Source organism: Danio rerio, chromosome 7 (genome assembly GCF_052040795.2).
Source record: "Danio rerio strain M-AB ecotype USA chromosome 7, GRCz13ab, whole genome shotgun sequence".
NCBI lineage: Eukaryota > Metazoa > Chordata > Actinopteri > Cypriniformes > Danionidae > Danio > Danio rerio.
Window position 1 is genome coordinate 20,407,501 of NC_141027.1, and position 17,830 is coordinate 20,425,330.

At 36.5% G+C, this 17,830-nt stretch overlaps 1 protein-coding gene across 10 annotated transcripts in view; it reads left to right on the plus strand.

The window, feature by feature from the left end:
* Positions 1-17,830, plus strand: part of acadvl (acyl-CoA dehydrogenase very long chain) — a 36,466-nt gene that overhangs the window by 15,288 nt on the left and 3,348 nt on the right. For 3 of the 10 annotated variants that reach the window (XM_087259868.1, NM_212611.1, XM_087259869.1), the window contains 9 exon segments: positions 2,262-2,366; positions 2,795-2,881; positions 3,039-3,101; positions 12,002-12,103; positions 12,311-12,408; positions 12,531-12,603; positions 12,755-12,827; positions 14,731-14,803; positions 17,193-17,268. In XM_087259868.1, the coding sequence (XP_087115994.1) occupies positions 2,262-2,366; positions 2,795-2,881; positions 3,039-3,101; positions 12,002-12,103; positions 12,311-12,408; positions 12,531-12,603; positions 12,755-12,827; positions 14,731-14,803; positions 17,193-17,268 (750 nt within the window). 10 annotated transcript variants of the gene reach the window in all.

A 17,830-nucleotide genomic window follows, 5' to 3' on the forward strand; every position in this document is an offset into this window, starting at 1 on the left:
CCACTCAAGGACATTCAACAAGTTTTTGTGAATCCGCTCCATTGATATATTTAGAAAAAATGAAGCACTATGAATACTTTCCGGATGCACTGTACATGTTGGGACACTTCACTTAATATAAACGTGTTAATGTGTCTTAAAATGTGCTAATTTTTGCTTGCTTAAACAGTGTAAGAACACTGGTGCAGTTTCAGCATTAAGCACTCATGTAGTGTGCTGAGGCTGAATGAATGTGTACTGCAGCAGTTTTCTTGGCAGTGGAGGAGGTGATTTCTTAACATACTCTGTTCCTTCTTACCACAGGCATCTGTGTCTGTGTTTTTGTCTCAGACCAAGAACTTTTGAAAGCGGAAGCCGTGTAGTCCTCATCCACTGTGTTACGCTCACCCTGTGTTTTTAGGCCGAGTTCAACAAAGATAGAATCAAACCAATTAAAGCAAATTGCACTGATGATATCTGCTAAATATGGTCTCTGATATTTGCACATTTTTTCTTTGTTGCAAATGAAAATTTCAGTCATGTTTTTGGTGCAAAATTTTGATTTTGCAAAATTCCTGCAAAGTTTTGTGTCAGTTTTATATAAGGAATTTCGCATGGACAGTTTCAATAAAATCTAAGCCTTTATTTTGATCTCTCTTTTAATTATTTTTCTCCGGCTTAATCTCTATTTAAGAGATCGGAACATCGAAATTAACCATCAACTATTCCAGCATACTTTTTATGCAACTGATTACCTTCTGACCACAGCCCAGCATTGGGAAACACCCATACACTCATTCACACACCACTTATACACTATAGACAAGTTAGTTTATTCAACTCACTTATACCACATGTCTTTGGACTGTGAGGAGAAACTGGAGCACCCGAAGGGAACCCACGTGAACATGGAAAGAACATGCAAACTCCAAACAGAAATGGCAACTGGTCCAGCCGAGACTCAAAACAGCAACCTTCTTGCTGTGAGGTGACAGTGCTAACCACTAAAGCTGGATTTATACTTTCGCCTGGCGCCACATAGCGCACATCCGCTGACTGCGCTCACACCTCGCAAAACAAACGAGCCTTTTATACTTGCTGCGTTCTGCGTTGTGATATTCTTTAAAACGACAGGGGGCGGTCAAAAGAAATAAACCGTAAAATCAGACGGAGAAACAGAGAAGTAGGACATTTCCGGAAATACATCATATCATTAATCTCATTTAATATTTTTAAACGAAATATTTTTATTGGTTTCATAAATTATTTTAATGATTATAAGGATTTTTATAACCATTCAAGAATTTTTTAACTTAAACTTCGATGCATCACTTGCTTTTGTTCAAATCTAGGACAGTTTTACCTACTAAAGTTTATTAAAATATTAATAACAAGAGAAAATGGTTTGCTCTACAAATATATATTTTATTATTTGTTTTTTATTATGGCAAGAATAAAAGCAAAAATGTACACTTACTGAAAACAGTACTGACAGATTTTTAAAAAAAAAAATTTTTTATTAAGCCCACTCCACAATTCACACATTACTGTCTGGCTAGTTTCTGTCCCCTTATGATAAAAAGTCAGTAATGGCCCAACATTCCGGACCATTATCACCAATAAAACCTAGAAAAACAGGCCATCAGTAAACCGGTTTAAATATTCCTTTCCAGTAATCAAAGAAATAATTTGTTCCTTCATTATAGTTTTGTAATTATTAAATTGTTTTAAATATAAAATTGTAATATATACATCAGTGTAAAACCTATAAATGATGGAAAAACATGTTTCCGTAATTGTGTACCTGGGTCTCCACTTTTGCCATGGCCTCTTTTGGCTTTAACAAACATATCCCTCAGGTTTTTCCAAACCTTTTAACAAAAACTTTCCTCCTTTCCCATGGCTGTTGCAATTTCTAGCCAATAATTATTGATCATCTGGTTATCTCTATGATCACGAATCGTAAAGTTGTCTGTACAGGCGTACCTGTTTCAGACAAAATCTTTTCAAAATGTTTCATATTCAACTCAAATCAAATGCGGCGCTCTGTTCGCTCGTCTCAAAAAAAATCATGCGTTCCGCCGGTTGAAATCATGTTGCGCGCACCCAATGCGAACCTCTACAAACTCCACGATGACGTCACATTCGCCGCGAACACTCAATCGAACTAGCGGATGCATCGAGTATAAACCAGTCTTAAGCCTTCGTGCTGCCTCTTTAAGAACATTTTTTGACAGTTCAATAAATCAGTCCCTATAATTCTCTTCTTTCCTCTCACACAGGTCGATCATGCTGCTAACCGGACCCAGTTTGGCAACAAGATCCACAATTATGGAGCTATTCAGGAAAAAATGGCAAGAATGGCCATGCTGCAGTATGTGACAGAGGTGAGCTTAGAACAAGGAAGTTTCTGAATGTTCTGAACAGCATCTATTTATAGACTTTTGTAAATATAACATTTGTTTGATCAAACACATGAAGTAAATTTACTCAAGATGATCGACATCAAATAGTTAACAAGCACTTAATGCTCTTTGCAGAATCCAGCGCTTTTACTCGCACTCTCGCAGTGCTCATTTCATAAATGTGTTTCTTCCACATGACTTGGGGGAAGTGGAAGTTTCCTGCTAATTTCTGTGTTATTGAGTGTGTCACGTGCGAACAAAGTACAAAAATAAAACAGTCCATTTCCCATCTGTTCTCTTTCCATGTCTGTTTTCCATTACATTAAGCAGTTTGTTTGTTCTAAACATTATTAACAGTGACCCCTCTCTCTTTTTTTGTCACTCCATTTATCTTTTCTCTATGGATTTAGTCAATGGCCTACATGGTTAGTGGGAACATGGACAGTGGAGCCACGGAGTTCCAGATTGAGGCGGCCATCAGTAAAATCTTTGCCTCTGTAAGTACTCAACGTATTGATTAACCCAGTTGTACTAGTTTTTGTTATTGCAACCTACATTCACATGAAGAGAACTTTGTGCATCAGATTGTTAATGTGGTTTGTTGTGTTTATAAAGAATGCACAAATTGGCTATATTACTCTCTGGATATTCTAGGAAGCAGCCTGGTTGGTAACTGACGAATGCATCCAGGTTATGGGAGGAATGGGATTCATGAAGGTAAATATTTTTTGTTTATTGACTGATTTCATGCGACAGCCATTTTAAAAGCGAAACTGAGGCTGCGGTGGGAGGAAACTCTGAAGTATCTCCTGGAGTCACACAGGAACGTTGTGTACCTGGCTGTATATCTTATCAGCGAAGAGAAAGTGACACAAATTTAGCATTTTACCACCTTCTGAGAGCCCGAATATCCATTCTAAATAAATAGTGAAAATAAAAAGGGATATCACACCTCATTTTCAGCAAAGTGAAGTGAAATGGCACCAGTTGGCTAATGTATTTTTTCCCCAAACATGCGTTTTAGATGCCATTTATCAATCTCAAGTTAATGAAGAGATTTTCACTATATTAGACTTGTCATGAAACTGGAAAAAAAAGTCAATTTGTTGCTAACATTTAAAGCACTGTTGATTGTGTTCTCAAACACCACTGATTTGCCATTGTGTTAACCAGTGCTCAACAGAAATGACTGTGATTGACTGTAAAGGTCATCAGTTCAATGCAGTTCACCGATGTTTGCCAAGTGCAAACACAGAGGAGCAATCCTCTGATGGCTCGACTGATCTTCGCAGCTTTAAAATGCTCCAGTGTCTGTGTATCTGTGTTTGCACTCGGTTATTACAGACAACACAAGGGCGTGCTACAGAGGACTGCAGTGTTTTATTGCTTACTGGGTTACATAGGCTGAAGCAGGGAAGCGTCCTAAAGGTGTTTACCTGGTGCCCTGAATTGAAGCCTGAGGACACTTAAACGAATTACTCTTAAAGAGATTGTGATGTTTTTTGATGCTTAATTTGCTTTTAATTGTTTAAATTAAACTTACCTGAATGAGATTAAAGTGATGTTTACACCATATCTGCATTTTGAAATCACGGCAACAGCTGGAGGTTTGTAGTCCACAGCATGTTTACAGTGCTGATCCTATACTTCCGGGTTTCTTCTCACCGCAGCCTCGCTTTCGTTCTTTAAAATGGCCACCGCATGATACAAGCGTATTGTATTGTGCATGTTTTGTTTAAAATATATTTTGTGATGTTTAATCCTTCTTGGAAAGGTACAAACAAAAAATGAAATGCATAAAGCATGATACACACACACACATACACGAAAAAATCTCTTTTCATTTGGTCAACACTGTGAATTTGTTTTGGAAATATTCAAAGGGAGAGATTTCCTCTTTAATTTCTCAGAATTCTATTTAAATAACTTGCTTCCAACCATTCAAGAACGACAACAAATATGTAGTCCATTTCTGTCTTCAATGACTTGCAGTATTGACTTGGGTATTTTTTGTATTTTTTTATTGTATCAGTGGCAAGTCTATACTTCTTTTAAATCCTAAACTGATATTTCAAACTAAAAATAAAATAAATTGAAACCACAAAATGACAGTGAATGAAATGAATGAATCACATAAAGGCTTTTTATGGAAAAATATCATATAAATTAATATAAACATACATAAATTCACAATAAAAACTAAGTCAACTACAATAATGTAACATAAAGTACTAATAAAAAACAAAGTCTGATTTCTTTCTCTGCTGCAACTAAGGCTTCAATTTCAGTCATTTGCAGAAGTATGACATTTACCTTCTCTGGCGAAACAGGAAATACACAATGCATTTCATTAAAAATGTTACACTTTTGACTGAGTAGTTGCTCTAGTTGACTCAACTTTTCACAAACACTGCCCTTTTTTTAACTTGACCTAATAGCTGTTATTCCTGTAGCACATTGTGTCTAGAGTTATTGCTTTCAGTAGTTTTTTTTTTTTTTCCTGACTGTAAAACTCATTCAACACTCATATCTTCTGGACAAACAAAGTAATACAGTGCTCAGGATATACTGTATGAGTACACCCCTTAATATTATCTATAGGAAGCTTTACAATAATATATTTGTGCATATACATTAGATTAGTCAGTACTGAAGCCAAATCTGGAGCTTATCTGACAAAATAACTTCTGATAGCGGTTCAAAAACAAGTGCACCCAAATTTATATGTGAGGGCAAAATATTAAACACATTTTTAAAAGAGGAAAAATAAAGAAAAGCAAATAAAAATTATAAAGTTTTAAAGTTTTTCTAGTTTGTAACTTTGTTTTCCTATATTTGCATGATTTTAAATATATTATGTTTCCATTTTATGTTTGGTGTAAAATATTATTTTAATAATATTTAAATATATTTAATAAATCCATTTTGTTCAAATGCACTAAAATATATGACCCATATTTACTGGTAAATTAAAAAAATATTCATTTTCAAAAAGAGGTGTGCTCAATTATTCTGAGCGCTGTACAAAATTATATTAAACTGAAGTATATCAAACTGCTGAGACATTTTATGCATGGTTAAAAAAACAGAGGGCATCTGTACAGTTTGCAGATTTGACAATATCTACAAATAACCTTTACTTTTCTCACTGGTGTCTAATTTAAAACGTAAAGTATATAAATTTCTCAATAGAAAAAGACACATTTCCAACTTTTGGGCCCTTGATTTTGGTCAATAGCTCTGGTATTTAAGTGGCACTTGTATATTACATTTAAGGGTGCTTTCACACCTACACTTTTGTTTCGGAACGTATCTCGTTTGCCCAGTTAGCGCGGTTCGATTGGCATATGTGAACAGGGCAATCGCGCTCTGTTCCACGCCAAAGTAATCGCTCCGAGATCGCTTGAATGAGGTAGTCTCGGCTCGATTAAAACGAACCCTGGAGCGGTTCGATTGCAGTGAGAAAGCGATCCGATCCGAGCGCGGTTATATCACAGTGTTTTATGGATATGTAATAGGCTTACGGCTATATGAAGAGAGAATTATGAGTATGGCGGGAAGTTTCGCGAGTCTCCGGATGCCCGCAAACGAGTGATGATCTCCCGGTAATCTCGCGTCTCCCTCCGGTCCTCAAATAGGCATCGCCGCGCACCCTTCTCACCCCTCCCCACTGCGTCTCTCCTCAGACACGTCACGCGCGCGCACCCTGTCAATCACCACCAAACCACCACCTCTCCTGACAGCTGAGCGGGACGCTGCAAAATAAACCCTGACACTCTGACCAATGTAAGGAGAGTTTACTCGCATGTGACTTGTTTTAGCTCTTTTGGTCCGATTAGAAACGTTGCAGTGTGAAAGCGAACCGCTCCAAGAGCAGAGCAACAATGTAACAATTTTAATCTCTGTTTCGGAACAACTGAATCGATTCACAGGTGTGAAAGCACCCTAATATACATTCTGACTTGATCTTTTTAATTTCCACTTGTCAACTTTACTCGTGTGACCAGTGTCATCCAGATTACCTGCAGAAAAATAAAGCATATTTTTAATTATCCACCTTTGCAAACATCCCTTGCACTAATGTATATCCTAAAGATAATTTTTATCTTACATTCTTACATCTTACATCTTGGTGTGTTTATAGGACTTAAAGGACACCTATTTTACCTCTTTTACAAGATGTAAGATAAGACTTTGGTGTCTCCAGAATGTGTCTGTTAAGTTTTAAAATGACCTGTCAGATTATTTATTATATATTGTAGAATCTGCCCATTTTGCTGTCTGATGACAATGTGGTTGTTTTGTAGCCTGTGGCTGTAATTCCAAATAAGCTACTTGTTTCCGCCCACCGTTCTGACATGCATGTCTGCTTCTCATGCATTACGTCAGATACACAGCATTCAGTGGTAGAACAAACACAGATGAAGCTGAAATAAGGTCACAAGTCAAAAATATCAAGTTTATTTGTGGTGTGGTTTATTCAAGCCTTTCTGAAATAAGTCTCACACAAATATCATTTGCAGTACACACACACATGCACACACATACACATATATATATATATATATATATATATATATATATATATATATATATATATATATATATAGTGCTGTCAATCGATAAAAAAAATTAACTAATTAATCGCACCTTTTTAAAAAAATTCTTCGCGATTAATCACATTTAAAATACTGAAACTTGTAATTTTGGCTATTTAAATGTAAAATTAATGTAAACACAAGACAAAAAACATTTAAATTCAAAATATAATTGTTTAATAGAATTTTTGTTTAACTTGTAACAGATTTCTTCATGTAAACAACATACCCACAATAAACCATCAAGATCCTGGCTTGAAAGCCATATTTATTAAAGAAATTAAAACACAGGCATGTTAATGACATTTAAATTTCAAAACAATCAATGCCAATAAAGAAAACATTGATTTCCATGTTGGATTCTAAGTGGACTGCAAAAAAATGCCAAAATACAGGAATTGCAGATATGGAAAAAGAAAAATTATAATAATAAACTATAGAATACAAACTGTTGCACTCATTGTAAAGTTTTATTGCTGTGAGTTGAGAACATTAGTTATAGAGTAGAAAATTTTTTGCTTAATTCTCCTTTACATTCATCCAGTTGCTAAGCCTAGGAGTATCCCGCAAGTGCACAGAGACTCCCAAATGCCCGCAAATGAATGACAATTTCTTGCAAACCGGTCGTTAAATACATTGCACACCCCTCTCGCCCCTACTAGGATACGTCGCTCACTCCACCCCTGACACCCCTCAATGGGCCTGACACAGACACACACACAACGCGCTGCAGACGTTTTGGCCCCAACGGCCTTCCATACTGGAGCGACTCCCCTCAGATTCAACACGCATGATCACGTTCATCAAATTTGCTTAAACCATAGATATATACACTAGATATCGCATAGGGACCCTGAGCATGCGTCAATGGCGCCGCCACATTGCTACAGTGCTCCCAGGACAAATGTCATTCAACCGCACTAGTCAATACAGTGTTATTACGTGAAGATGCAGGACTTTAGCGCTGTCTACGGGTGTAGAAACAAGCAAACAAAGAAATCAAAGCACAAAGGCTGAACATTTCATAGGTAATATTAAGTTTTTTCTGTTTTTGTATGTTCTGAACTTTTGTGCTAATCAGGTAGCGTTATTGATGATAACAGTCACTTATTACTGCATTCACCATAAGACAAAGAAGCTCCAACTCGCACTAAACACTCGGCTTATGCTAGTTTTGTTGAATAAAATCAGCAAACAATGCAAAAAAAATATGACAACGAGATGCTGCACTGCCAGAAACATGTATTATTGTCGGCTAACGTTAGTGAAAGAGTCGTTTGGGAGATTCATTCACAAACGAATCACTCCCTCCATCAGTATGAGAAGTGAAAGCAGGAGAGGAGCTGTGTTTCAGGACCTGATTAGATCAAATTTAACAGGGAGGGTGAATAGTAAATTTCTGTACACACAAACACAAGCTTTATGTCAGGAATGCCCGTGCGGTCACTGATCCATCAATGTAGAAAAGTGATGTAAAATTATAATTTTCGTAATTAGAAAAAAAATACATACTAACATCCAGGAAAACTCCCCATCATAGATATATGAGTATATGTGTATATCTCTGGCTTTGGATGGCCACAGTCCTCCACTGTCCATTGGTCCCGCATTCATTTCAAAGGAGTGCTACTCTGTAGCAAGATGGCGGCGCTATTGACGCATTCCGTCCAATAGACAACAATAGGCCAGGCGACATCTAGTGTATATATCTATGGCTTAAACTAAGCGTCCTAAAGTATTATTGTATTTCACAACGATTCGTTTCGTTTAATGAGGAAACACGCTAAACTTGGAGGGCTCATGTTAAACGGCAGAGTAATGCCCTGTCTTTGACAGCTCGCGACTTCACCAGAGACATTCTGAGTACATTCACATAAGACACCAATACTCCGATTTTAATATGATTAAGATAATACTCTTATTAAAATTCTACCGTGTAGCCTTAAAAGGAACCTTACCTTAAAGGAACACAGAGTCACGAAATGCAGAGGATTTTCTTTCTGTTCGCCATGCGGTATCAACTTACAACAGAACTCGAAAGTTAAAAATGAAACACCCGAAATTGCATGTAACTTTGGAGAGCCTGGTGATGCGATTAATTGTTTTATACTGAAACTTGCCTTCAAAAAGTGCTTCCTTGGTCTTATCCACATTTATTGCATGTTGAACACACATCCACCACAACAGGAAGTAAAAAAACCTGCAACTGCGTTAATTGCGTTAATTTTTTTAACGCGTTAATTATTTAAAATTAATCGCATGCGTTAACGCGTTAATGTTGACAGTGCTAATATATATATATATATATATATATATATATATATATATATATATATATATATATAAATAAATATATGCGCGTCATGCAGGAATTTAGATCCTATTTTAACATCAGTAAATTTGAAAAATAGAGACTTGTTGCGTTTATGTCACTCCAATATGACAGTGGACACACTATACCTACATGCAGTTCTGTCCAAACAGCTCACAAAAGTTAATTTTCATCATAGGTGCTCCTTAACAGTGAAGAACTAGCAAGTATTGTAAAAACTTTAGTCAAGTTTCCTCTCAACAGGTAACATTAATAAATTTGACATCTAAAACATTTTATAAAATTTCACAAGCTTGTAAAAACATTTTAGTGTAAATTAAAATTTTCAGATTACGCATTAGACATGATGCTAAATTGACTAATCACCCTCTGGCTCAGCTTGCCTCCCATAGTAGCCATGCCAAAGTCCCTTTAAGATTTAAGAATTTTCCCCATTCAAAACAATACGAGTGACATGTCTTGTTTATTCTATAGTCTTTGGTCACGCCCTAAACTCTCACTATTAGTTGTACTATACCCAGTTATCACATTCTTATAGTAGGTAGTCAATAAATAATATTCAACAAATATTCAAAAATTATTTTATGTAGACTTTATTTCGTGAATCAGAACACAAAAATAACTGATAAAATATGCCTAGAATATGCTTGGAATAATCAAATAGCACAAAGTAGCTATCATGAAATTGTAGGTTGTTCTCTAGTTTGGATCTACCACATAAATTAATGTTCACATCGTCAGCAAATGTTGTCAAGACAGACAAATATAGGTCTATTCTTAGTTCAGAGGTTTGTCGGTTTCTTTTTAGATACCTCACTCTGTCAGGTCTCTCAGGTTGAAAGTCTAATTTTGGCACAATAAAGTTGCAACATTTTAGTCTGTGCACTGTGACTCAAAGTGTGAGCACTGAAAAACACCTACTGTGTGTGCACATTCAGTCCCCCTTCTCAAGGCCTGAATGCTCTTGTCTTGCACTGGTGGAAAAACTGGAGGAGTCTTGCAAAGGCGCAGTGGGTTAGCGAGGGGAGGACACAGCTGCGCTAACCTTTCCGTCTCAAACCATAGACAGCTAAAGTTGGGCTGTGCTGAATGTAGGTCATGTCTTCACATCGATTGTGTGGCTGTTTTAATGTTTTCTCATGGCTGTTGGGATGCCACATTTGCGCTAGTGTACTAGTCGTTTTTCCAGCCTGAAGGTTCTTGCTTATGCAAATTGATGCAGAAAGTGATCAAGATGAGCAGTCGGACTCATTTCCAGAGAAGTCTTTCATCATTTTGTCAGTATCTCACGTTTGTGGGTTCTTAGTCAAATCAAACAAAATCGAAGCCACACGTCTCTCAGCTGCACTTATTTTTATATTTTAATATAACGTGCATTAAAGGAAAGTGAAATAAAAATGTGTGAGATATCCAATAATAAGTAATAGGAGTAAGATTTCATTATAAAGTAAGTGTTTTATGCTAATGAAGGGCTTCACTGCTTACCGTATTGATTGACAGCATATTAACATGTCTCCAAAGTAACACGTATAATCATATCCACAAGACAGGACATCTTCAAAGCAACCGGGATTAAAAGATCTCAGTTCTCTGTGTTCATCTGCACCTTGAGTATGAGTTTTACAAGTTTAAAATGTTTTTAAAGCAATGCATGTTTGTAATAGACAAAGCCGCCTAGTGTCAGTACAATTATAAAAGAAGACGCTTCAATCCCAGTTTGTGGACTTAAATCAGGTTTATTTTGTACATTACTATGACAGATGTGCATGCAGCAGTGGATATTAACCTATATCCTGTCACAAAAACAGTGCAAAGCTAATTGTGTGTGTGTGTTTGGGGGGGGTGTTTGTGTATGTGTGTAACAACATTGTGTGAGACTCATCGTTGCAGAAAGGCTTGAAATAACTACATAAATCAAATAACCGCTGGTAAAGCCCTTTCTGTAGTAAGTGAGATCATTCTTGTCTGTCACTGTGCTGCTTATGCGCGAGACGCAGAAGGAAAAGGCTACACCCATCAGAGCGATAGTGAGCAATCTCCCTGCCTCTTGACACTTGCGAGGGATCAGTGGGCGGGGAGAACCAGCTCATTTGCATTAAAAGCACAGGCAACAAAAACAGCTACGATGTCTTCACAGCTCAAATTTCCAATGTACATAAAGGTATAATAAATAATCTAAGGGTGTTTTGAGTTGAAACTTTACAGACACATTCTGAAGACATAAAAGAATTTGCTTAAATATTAAAAAAGGGGTAAAATAGATGCTTAAATCAATTATCCATGGCAGTAAAGATATTTATATTGTTACAAAAGATTAAACTAATTGTTATTTTGAACTTTACCTATCAAAAGATTCTGAAAATTAAACAAGGAATACAGTTTCCACCAAAACGTTAAGCAACATTGAGAATAACATTATTAATACCAATATTTTATAAACTGATCACATGACAACTTAACCATTGTCTACATGTAAATATTAATCTTTTAACTCATAATTGCAGCTTTAGAGAGCTTAAGACACCTTCTTTTTAATTTACAAGGTTTATTTTCCCCATCATGAAGCTTTTCTCATGTATTGGGTAATTTCCCTCGGGGAACTTGACCAAAATAATGAATTGATTTGTTTGATGACACTTTACATTCTCATTTGCCTCACACTCACAGTTTAACATGTTGTGTTGCAGGACGCTGGTGTGGAAAGGGTTTTGAGGGACCTGCGAATCTTCAGAATATTCGAGGGGACCAATGACATCCTGCGCCTGTTCGTAGCTCTCAACGGCTTCCAGGTAAACGGGGAATGAAAACACAACTCAGAACACAACTGCCTGCCTCACAGCTTCCTGTTCTGCAAAACCACCTACCAGTCGCAGCACGTGTGGTTGTTGACATCTGCTTGCATTTTGGTCTTGGTGTTTTCCACTGCAAGCACTCAAGTGTGAAGACAGTATAGGAATTACATTTGTGTATGTGTGTGTTTTTTTTTTTTTTGTTAGAATGCAGGCAATCAACTGAAGAGTTTGCAGAAAGCGTTAAAAAACCCCCTGGGTAATGCTGGGATGTTGGCGGGTGAAATCACAAAGCGAGCCAAGAGGTTAGACCTTCATATCTCTCATAACACTTCTGCAAGACATTAGTTTGGTTTTGCAGTGTCATGTGTTTGCATCAGCTTGATAACCCCTGGCCTTTATCTTTCGTTATCTCTCTATCTGGCAGGAGGGCAGGTTTGGGGTCTGGACTCACGCTGCAGGGAACCGTTCATCCAGAGCTTAACCACAGTGGAGAATTGGTGAGATTAAATTAACCACAGCGCTTGGATGGCATTAAATAAAATAATACTTTAAAACAGCTGCTAAACAAAAACAAGCATGTTAAAGCCTAAATTTAGAGGTTGATTACAGGCCAAAAACTTTTATTCTCCTTCTCTTTCACTCTTACAGACTGTTAAAGCCATTGAGCAGTTTGGAGCTGTTATAGAAGAGCTTCTTCTGAAGCATGGAAAGAAAATCATTGGTAAGTGTTACAACCTTAAAGCTGGTCAGTCAAGGCGAAGGAGAGTAACATTATTTTGCGTGAAACACATAAGCAAACACACAATATCAACAAGTGAGGGACAAAATACCAAGACTAACTAAATGCAATAAAGTGAGTTTATTTACAAAGATAGTGATAATAATAAGTGCAAAGATATGTATATAAAAAGAACAATAAATATTTACAAGAAAATATTAAGAATTACAGACAATGAATGGGACACCGAACGTTTATACTTCTGCATTGAGTTCACGCATTAGGTCAGGCATAGCCTTCACACAGTCGCACACTTCGCCATACTCCGATACGACACTCTCAAAATAACATGTGGAGCGCAAAATTGTGACGGACCCTTTTCACTTTTCCAGGATTGTCAGCAGCAGAAGTTGTCATAGTTGGGTAAACTTAGAGTGCAGTAAATGGGAGAGTACAACAAATCATTTTTACAATCCTATTTGCTGAATTAATAAAAGAAAAACTCCAAAATGCTGTTATCAAGACTTTCGGAAACAGCAAAAAAAATAGTGTTAGACTGACAACGGCAGCCAGAGGAGAGAACAACATCACATGTACTCTCAGCCCCATAGACGCAGCATTAGAAATGCCTCGCACAATCTGTAATTCAGTTATGTGTAATTTGACACAAAGGTGATATTATACATACATAGAAGCATATAAATGCTCATACAATTTCTTAAAAATCAAAATATTAAAAACTGTCAAGGATTTAAGATTATGATGACCATTAAACGTGTCATAACAGTCTTGTGAAAAGGGTCCATTGGTAGCTGTAAGTAGTGCGGGTGAGACCAAGAACACTGGGGTGAATTAAGTCTGTATTTTTGTATGTGTTTAACTCCTGTTCAGGAGCTCCAGATTGATGCTTTTTTGTATTTATTTTACGATTTAAGTTGAGCATTCTCCAGTTTCCTCCTCTTTAGTTACTGAATGAGTGCGAGTTTGAGCCAATGCCACAATAGCATTGCATGCATTTCTGGCATAAACTCAAAACACCAGCAGAGAAACTCGAACACTGAAACTAGAGCATGGAAACCCCACTTGCCTACAAGCATTTTTTGAGTTGTTATTGCAGAGCAACTGACAGAATGCAGAAGTATAAACACAACAGCGTCTGCTACATGAATGGTACGCACTGTGCGGTAGTGCGATCACTCGATGCAGAAGCTGAAATCAGGATACAGTGCAAAATATACTTTAAATCTTCTGATTTTTAATATTAATAAGGTTTTTATATTCAGGGTGTCAGCAGGCTCTTAAAAAGTATTAAAAGTTGATAAATCAACGTAGATAAATTTAAGGCCCTTAAAAAGCATTAAAGTTTTAAATGCTATTTTGCAAGGTATTAAATTTTAAATCATTTTGATTATGCACTGTATGTTTGTATGCTAAAGTTTGCCTGAATTTAATCTGTGATAATCAGGATGCTGTGTAGTTTATGAAATGAATAATAGATTTAACATCATGCTGCTTTGTTTACTGCAGTAAGCAAGACAACACCATTATTTCTGCAGTTCTACAGGCGCCAACCTGCTGATCTAGCTAAATTTAATAGATTCAGTATATGAATAATGTTTTAGTTTTGGATTAATTTCTTACATTAATTTTTAGTAAATGTACTGTAAGTGAAAATCTCGCCATTGTTTCTGGTAGAAAAGTTGTTATAAGGTCTTAAAATGTAAGGAAAGAAAATTAAAAAAAGGTATTGAATTTCACTCTCTGATTTCTGTATATTCTCTGATAAAGTATACTGTCCATACTGCAGCAAAGTCATTTGTGGCTTAAAAGCTTTTAAAGGGTATGCTTCTGAGATTGCACCTTTGCCTGTGGTAATTGTGTGATTTCTGTATGTTTTTCTCTTTAGATGAACAATTTGTTCTGAAGCGAGTTGCTGACTGTGCCATTGATCTGTATGCCATGGTTGTGGTCTTGTCCAGGTAAGATATATATAAAAAGGGTTGGGTATTGAAACAGTGCCATTTTGGCACCGATATCTCTGTAACCGGTATGCACCAGACCAAATCAGCAAATTAATTTCGTTGCATAAATTTGGTGCCGCTGGTGCTAAAACAAGGACATGGATGGCGTGCTGATGCAATGATGGTAATCAAATTATTTTTTATAATATGTAAAATTAGATCATGAAAAAAAGATTAAAAAAAGCAACTCGTTTAAACACCTTCATCATATTATTGTCTTATTCAGATTAAGGTAAATAAAATGAGATTACTGATGTACATAAACGTGGTCACAAGCCCTAACCCTAGAAAAAAGTGTTCCCTGATTTTGATGACAGTCTATCCACAGGTTAAGCCTGATTTATACTTCTGCGTCAGGTGACCGGCGTAACCCACGGCGCAGGCAACGCACGTGGCTGTGCATTTATACTTCTGCGCGCTGTCTCTGCCGGTCTGCATTAACACTTCCGAAACGCTAGTTGGCAGTGAGGTGTAAATGTTCCTCTGTGTCAAGTTTCTTCGCTACTTTTTTGCATTTCCTGAACACTTCCGGGATGTACAAGTGGCTCAAACTCGCTCATTTTGAGGCAGGAACCGGCGGACGTGCAACAACTTTAACTATGAGGTAAACACAAAACAAAACTTTCCATCCGGAGCTCCTTCACGGGACTCCACACTTGTAAACAATCGCTCGCGCGGCGTCGCGCCATTCGCGCGCCTATCGGTCCCGCCCAGACTCGTCAGCGCTACCAAGCCGACCAATCACAGAGCTTATGCTACGCGTCGTTGCGACGTGTAGTTACATTTTTTGAGAGGTGCACGTCAGTGACGGCGATGGCCACGGCGAAGGGCTATGCGTCAGCGCCGTAGCATACGCCGGTGTTTGACGCAGAAGTATAAATCAGGCTTTAGTAGTAATCTAAGTTAATGTTAAATGCAAATCTTAAATTCATGCTAACAAACAAATGATCAAAATAATTATATTAATGCAATTTAATTCAAAAATATAAAATAGGAATTGATGTAAAATTTCAAATTAAATTTTTTTTATACTTTTAATTTATTCAATTAAAATTATTTAAAAATTATTTTGTCAAACAAAATATTTTTCAAAAGTCATCCACCATAATTTTGTTGTTTAAAAGAATCGCTACAGGCACTGTTTTGGCACTCATACCATTTTAAAAAGTATTGATTTAGCACCAGCATAAAATAACCAAAACGATACTCAACCATATATATAAATGTATTATTTTCCTGATGTGATTCACCATATGGGGTTTAGTTCAGTAAGTACCCAAAAACAGATTAAATAAACCACAGACCAGTATTTTTAGTTGTGTACATTTTCAATGGTCAATGAAAGAGCTGTCAATAGCTGTGTGTCCTTACACCTAGTTCTATGTGTATTTTAGGATCTTGCATAATCAGTGAATTGTGTCAAGATTATGCAAATTTGTAGAATGGATTTGCAATTTATTTGCTCATTTGAGCCTGCTATTTTATTCAATAAAACAATAACACACAAACTAAGATTGAAGCACATTTCAAATAAATTCCTTGGTGTGCATCATAAAAAGTCATGTGATTTCAGAATATTGAAAACTTGACAAACCAGTAGGACAATCTTATCTCACACCATTGCAAATGTAGTGCAAACATCCAAGTGAAAGCCAGTCATCAAAAAGAATTTGTAGAATCACCTCCTAGAACTTATGCAAATTTTTCCTTAAGAAGATAACATGTGATAGACAGAGTGTATAACATGTGCCATCTACAGCTCTCAGGATGTCCAATGCATACACTGAGCACACAGTCCCCAATTGGTCTTCGCTCACGGTCTCTAACCACTATACCCACTATACATCCACCACAACTGAGATCCACTTTCATATGGCTTTCCAACGTTTTCAGATTATGTTGGATCAGATCAGATGGCAGATCCTAAAGCTTTAGCAAAGCAGCGTGTAATGGCACTGTGAGAATTATCTTGAAATCTACACATTGTGTTTGGGCTTGTTTTAGTCATGAACACTATTTTTTTTTTTTTTTTTTTTTTTTAATGTGTTGGCATTAGTTTACTTCAAGATGAAAATCTAAACATAGCCCAAAAGGCATGTGTTTACTGTTTTTCCATTTACAATATGTACTGTTGTACTGTGTGACAGGTATTCACATTTTGCATATTTTAACATTTTTATTTTCAGTTTAGGCAAATATTCAGCTCACTTTCTTTCTCTGACATTAAACCTACACTTTAGTTTTATTAGAAAGCATGAACCATGTTTCTGTTTTATGTACTATAAAATGATGCATTTCAGTTTGTGTATAAAGCCCATTCAACTTGTTTCTGCTTGTTCTTCCTCAGAGCTTCCCGTTCTCTCAGTCAGGGTCATTCATCTGCTCAGCATGAGAAGATGCTGTGTGAAACCTGGTGCACTGAGGTCAGTTTTTTTGCTTTATCGTATATTTAAATGCCTGTTTACACCGATTTTTCACTCATGCTTATCATCCATATTCAAAGCCTCATGACTAAATAAATGGAGCAATGTGGGCATTCACAACACAACAGTGCGCAAAATGGCAGTGGTAAAGCATTATTTTAAAATACATGCCACAGGCTTGTCTTTTTTTGCTGTTTTTTTTTTTTCTTCTTTGAAAAAAAAAGGAAAAAAAACTGGTAGATTGAGCATGTTGGCACTTTTCCCTCATGTCTCTAGAGGTTCTAAAGTTACCATAAACATGACTTTGTGGCGCTTAAAGTCCTCGTGAGCTGGAAGCTGCGATCATTATTATTTATTTTATTCCTTATTTATTTAGAATAACATAACAAATATATTCATTATTTATTAGTCTTTATTTCGATCATTATTGTTTTTGTTTTTTTTAATGAGCGAACAGTACTTTTTTTTTTTGTTTTTTTTTACCGTGGGCTAAATGGATGTAATAAAGTAGGCAATTTATTCAAGAAGATTTGGAAAGTGGATTTAGAAGAGGTATTACAAC